The 6,000-nt window shown below is 42.9% G+C and overlaps 1 protein-coding gene across 8 annotated transcripts in view; it reads right to left on the bottom strand.

Annotated features, from left to right (window-relative positions):
* Positions 1 to 1,767: 1,767 nt before the first annotated feature.
* Positions 1,768 to 6,000, bottom strand: part of LOC122924259 (myocyte-specific enhancer factor 2D homolog) — a 74,909-nt gene continuing 70,676 nt past the window's right edge. For all 8 annotated transcript variants that reach the window (XM_044275195.1, XM_044275188.1, XM_044275191.1 and 5 more), the window contains one exon: positions 1,768 to 4,781. In XM_044275195.1, the coding sequence (XP_044131130.1) occupies positions 4,457 to 4,781 (325 nt within the window). In that variant the 3' untranslated portion in view covers positions 1,768 to 4,456. The remainder of the gene's footprint in view (positions 4,782 to 6,000) is intronic.

Here is a 6,000-nt window from a genome sequence, read left to right as displayed (position 1 = left end):
ACATACATGTTTAGAGCGTGTTCAGCTGCAGATAATATTGAGAACTCCAAATTTACTGTGTGACCGATCAAAAAGCACCTCCGAGCCATTTTGTACAATAATATGCAGTTGGTATACTGCACCATAACAGATGTTTAATTCTCTCGACTACCAGGTGCACAAAATGGCTGCCTCCATTATGAGAAATACAAAAACATAAAAATGACCAAATTTAGAATTTTTTTTTGTTAACTGTGCTAAGGCTGTGGTTACACAGCAACATTTGGTAATCAAAACGTTACTGGATTACCGCAACACAACCTCCCTGTAGTCGATTTTTCCGCAACCAAATGTCACCATGTGACCACTGCCGTAGAAAATGTTTTTGGTGTAAGACAGTTCATATTTCCAGAACAGCCATACTGACTCCACTATGGCCACAACAACAAAAAAAAAAAATCCTCTCAAGCAAGGTCTAGTTTACCTTTACGCCGGTATGCAAAGATGTATCTCCCAAGAGAGAGAACCATCTCGCCAGCGGCAGTGGCTCTCTAGAAGTTAGGATCCGACTTTTCAACAAGCCTTGGAATATAGCCAAGCCAGATACCCATCCGTAGACAGCTGTTTCAGGGTGCTTGCCCCTCGTCAGTACAGAGTAGGATTATGGCTGACTTGCCTAAACCGTTACACCACCAAAGACCTAAAGAATCTGGTAAAATAAATATAAATTGGGTTGACCATGTTGGATCGTTTGTCCTCAAGAGTAAATGAAGAAGGCCCAGGCATGATTTTTGACAGAGGCACACTATTTATAAGTCATGATAATCAGGCGAGTGATTCAATATCCTGTTTTTGAAGGTGTGGCTAAATAGTTGGTAGGTGGTCCATGGCAGACCTTCATTTAAGGTCATGCAAAGGTTGGATTATAGCTCTGTGGCCCATAATAAGAACCATGTGGAAGATCGTTCTGTCAGATTTCTTCAGAATCCAACAGATAAAAGTTGGCATGTGCCCCTGGATGCCATATTACAGAGGTGTTCTCGCCTAGCATTGCTTCTAGGGGAGCTATCGAGATACCACGAACCACCGCACCGGCTCCCTACATGATTCCTCACATACAAGACCTTTCTTGGCTAATGCTCCTCAACTAGACTTCTTCATATACATAGTAATATATCACTTTGTTGTCATGTATTTTTATAGAATTTTATGCCTTTCGATGGCAGCGAGATGAATGACTGACTGAAGAATGAAAGTGCATGGAGGGTTATATAATTTACTGATGGGGGGGGGGGGGTGCGCAACTCTCCAACAGCCTCCCTCCCCCAACGCCCCCCTCAGTGGTTGATATCAAAGACCCAATGGTCAGGATACTGAAGGGAAAAGCACAGACGGAGACTTTGGTAAGTAACCACACTTTTAAAAAGCAAGATATCATTTTTAAACAGATCAGTGCATACTTCTTATATGAAAATATACACAATTATATTTCATTGTCAAAAAAAACTAATGAAAAAAAAACAAAAAAACAATAAAAACAAAAGGAAAGCAAACCAGCCAAACACAATATATTAGCTATTTTTTTTGTTGTTTAAATTTTAAACGCTACAATTTTGTTGAGGTTACATCTTTTTGTCATTTTTTTTAATTTTTTTTTGTGTTTTTTGTAAATATTACTTCATGCATTTTACACCTTTTTTAGCCTTTTGAGAATAAATAAGCTCCTTTTTTAATTTTTTTTAAATTTTCTTCACTCTTCTAAAAACTGCAGCATTTAACTTGTAATTGTTTTGTGTCGTGCAAGTTTCTGCCACACCCCTTAATAAAATGAGGGGGGGGGGATGGAAAAACAAAACAGAAAAAAAACAAAAACTGAACAATAATAACTACCTCTACAGAACGCAAATTTACGAATATAAAAAAATATTCACAATGTAACTGTCAACAGCACAAATGAGCACAAGAAATAATATTAAAAATCAGAAACAAATATTTATACAGATAAAAACAGGGTGCGGTAAGTATATATATATATATATATGTTTTTTTAAGATTGTCATTTATTTCCTAGTCTTGAAAATTAATGTGTTTTCATTTACATGTGTGAAAAAAAAACAACTAAAAACGGTTCTCTAAGAACCTAATCAAGTTGACAAGGGCCCGTTCAATTCCTCTAACGTCCGTTTTATACCCTAACAGCCAGCTGCGCCAAAATGATACATCTAAAAATTACATTTGGATGATTTATTTTTGCTGCTATTTTTTTTTAAAAAAAATATTTCAAATTTAAAGTAAAATATAAAAAAATAATAATAAAAAAAAATGTAAGCAGGAATTTGATTTAATGGTATACAATAAAAAAAAATAGGAAAAGGGGTGATCTTATAAAGGGTGTATGGCAAAGTATAAAAAAGTCTACTTAACTGTTCCCCTCTTTTTTTTTTTTTTTAAAGGGTTGTTAAAAAAAAAAAAAAGAAAAAAAAAAAAAGAACCCATACCGCTCTAGTTTTCCGAGTTCCCTGCTGCTCTCTACTCTCTTGTCCTTCTCAACGCATAGGAAATGACCTCTCAGCCAATCACCGACCACAGAGTGGTCACATTGTTTCCATGTCAAGTGGGGGAAGCAGAGATGGGTGGGGGACTGTGAAGCCATGGAACACCACTATTATTACTTTTATTTTTTACATGGACCTAAAACCTAACCAGAGAAATAGGCCCTTGACAGCTAAAGATCATGGTCTTGGTCCCATCAGCGTCCGTGCCCATATTCCCGAGATAATTGCCGATTTGTCTCGCTTTACTCGCTCCTCTTCATGCCTCGCCCCTCACCCGTGAGTCTCTGTGTAGTACAAACAGACTTTTGGAGACCTCGGGGCCAGGCAGGTGTGGTGACGTTTTCTCTGCCTGGCTCTATCAATCAAATTGGACGGTTTGCGGCATGGAGAGGAGCGAGCAGAGCCTCTGGAAGCAACGAGAGGTGTAATGGCACCGCCCTCATTGCTCCTAGAGACTCATTTGCATACTTTTGTGGACATTGACACAGATGGGACCATGATCCCCAGCTGGGACTGTTTTAGGTCATTGTGTCCATTATATTAGGACAAAAATTGGTAGAAACTAATTAACAAAATACAGGTTAAAATGTACAGGTGATTGCGGGAAACCAGAAAACAAAAATGTTCAAAAATACAAAAAAAATATATATATATATTTTTAGCAGATCACCCCCCTTTTCACCAATATAGTGTGAAAATAGCAGCAAAAATCTTGTGCGGCAGTGTTACTGACCTGGGCAATGAGCATGCTGCTATGGATGTACCTGGACCCCTTGCACATTATCCTTTAATTCCAAGCCTTCCCTTTCCAGAGGGGATTCTGCTCTCCGGAAAACGGCCTCGAATTTAAAGTTCCAATATGATTTCACTTTCCGAATTTCTAACGGGGGGTGGGGGGGCTATTTTTTTATATCTCGCAGTCATACTGCCTTTAATACATAGAAAACCCTGTGAGGGGAAATCCCTGTCCTCGAGAAGTGAAATCATAGGCTGAGCTCTTTCCTCCAAAATAAGAAAACCGCATCTAAAAGAATAAATATATATATGTATATATTATATATATTTCTTGTTTTTGTTAATTTTTGATTTTTTTTCTTTTTCTCTTTTAAAAAGGCATTGTCTGCATTATGATAGAGCTCCATGGCTTGCGGGGGTTCGAGTTTTAGATATGTCTACGTAGCTTGATCTCTGGACGGCCCCGTTTGCGCTGAGTGAGCCGGAGACTGGAGGGAGCTTCCATGACGGGTGGAGGATGGGAGGGGAAGGTGGCTCTCCATGGTGTGCATCCCGATAAGATGCCGGTTCGTTAACTTGAAACAAAAAAAAAACCCAATTAAGGTCCGTCAAGCAGCTAGGAATTCAATTTCCAGTTTGTCAATGAGCGCTGCTCGGCCAGGGAGGCCACTTTGGACTTAACCGTTTCATGAATGGCGAAAAAAAAAAAATCTGAGTCTGCAGCTTCCCTTTCAAGCAACCCGGTAATAGATAATGAAAGCTGGCCCGGTAGCGAGCAGCCCAACGACGGATGTCTTCAGATAAGCGGAGCAGGGTGAGGCGGTGAGCAGGGTATATCGGTGAGGATGGAGGGCAGTGGCGAGATTGACTGTAGCAGCTGTGGTCAACAAGACGACAAGGTAAGCAGTTGGCTTTGGAGGGCTGGAGTCGTACTCGGCTTAGGTTCTTAGTGCAGCCATGGAGTCCCATGTCCTCTGCAGACATTGCCTGACGCACTGGACTAGGAAGAATACCTACCAAATACTAAAGCTATATCTCAGGCAGTTAATGATAGGTTCCCACCCTACAGCATTAAACCTCACTGGCAACCTGCTCCTGTCTGCCCACCCCCTCCCAATCGGCACCTCATCCTGTGGCTCGCAAGCGTGAGGACGAGGTGGGCGGGTGGGTTTTTGTTTCTGGAGCAGTTATGTTACCCATGCGTCGAGCCGCATGCGTTTTACAGACGGGCTCTCGCCTTCCACGTCGCTCGAAGGTCGCAGCAGCCCAAGCGAGGAGGTGTAGTCGGCCCTTGCATCCTCTCGGTCGTTGCCTTCGAAAGAACTTGCGTTGCTGCTCAGGCTGTCGACGGGAGAGCGGCCGGTGGCTTCGTGCCGCGCCTGGTGTGAGTAGGACGTCAATGGGGTGCCGGTGCTCCGTTCCCGGTTGGGAGATGGAGGTTCTTTTTTGATGCTTATGTTTGGGTTGGTGTTGACTGTCAGCGTGGCGGTGTGTGAAAGCTGTCCACTGGATCTGTATGAGGAGGCGTGAGGAAAGAAGAGACGGGGGAAGAAAATATTAATCCACACCAAGAAGTCCCTACAGAATGAAGATGGTCAAATGGTCTACATGTAGCCCATAAGGAGCCTACACCTACCACGTCTTAAAGTAAACGTTCACCACTTATCAGTTCTTGATGACTCTTTATAGTGGTCGGAGATCTGCTGTTCTAATACAGAGCTCTAAGCCCACAGTAAAGACATGTAAAGACGGCCATATGCTGTCCGCAAAAATGTGGATTCGTTTTTTTTTCTGACAGTTTAGCATGTCTGCAAAAAAACGGATTGCATTCCATTTTTTTGCTGATCCATAGACTTCAATGGGGCAATGTCCTAATTTTCACTGACAAGTATAGGACATGTTTCATTTGTTTTGCTGAGCCGTGTAATGGAAGAAAAGGGCCCCATAGATGTGAATGGGACAGCATCTAATCCGCGAAAAAACGGATCTGCATTTTTGCGGACAGCACTGATTTTGAGTTCTGCATCAGAAACTGAAATTATTGGGCACATTAAGTTCAGTTCAGATATTCGCCTGCGGCACCAGCACAAAGCCCACCTCAGTTCTGAGAGGTTGTTCCGTGAAGACAATTTATCCCTCATCACCAGGGCAGTGGATAAGTGTCTGATCGGCAGGCGTCCCACCCCTGGGGCCCCCGCCGATCATGGGAACATGATCTGTGTTCTCCCTGTTTGGATGGATCGGTAGACAAGCATGCGTGACTGCCTCTCCATTCCAAAAGGGGAACACGGCCCCTGTTCTTGTGATCGCTGGGGGCCTCAACGGCCAGACCCCCGCCAATCAAACACTTATTCACTGCTGCTAGGAATGGAACGATCCCTTTAACTGCAGGAAAGCAAAATGGCGGCTGTCCAGCAAATAAAAAATACCCAGAAAGTATGAGTTGTGTGGGCAGAAGGGACTCATGATCCATCTCGATGCACAAGTGGGTTCACAATTAGAGGGATCCACGTGAGGATTCCACCTCTTTGTGAATTCAGAAAACTGGCAGAACCAGTAAAGAAGTGTAGAGTCAGGTGTGCCCCTCCCGATTCGCCCAGTTCCCTCCCTGTGATGGAGAACCAGCCCTGTACATAGGAGACGCCAGAGCTCCCAAAGGGCAGGAGGTGATATTTAATAAAAGGTAATTAAAGGCACCTCCTGGTCTGTGAGCAGCCGACAACCTCCCTCA

The sequence above is a fragment of the Bufo gargarizans genome, unplaced genomic scaffold (assembly GCF_014858855.1).
Source record: "Bufo gargarizans isolate SCDJY-AF-19 unplaced genomic scaffold, ASM1485885v1 original_scaffold_956_pilon, whole genome shotgun sequence".
NCBI lineage: Eukaryota > Metazoa > Chordata > Amphibia > Anura > Bufonidae > Bufo > Bufo gargarizans.
Note: the sequence above shows the minus strand (reverse complement) of the source record. Positions and strands in the feature narration are given on the sequence as shown.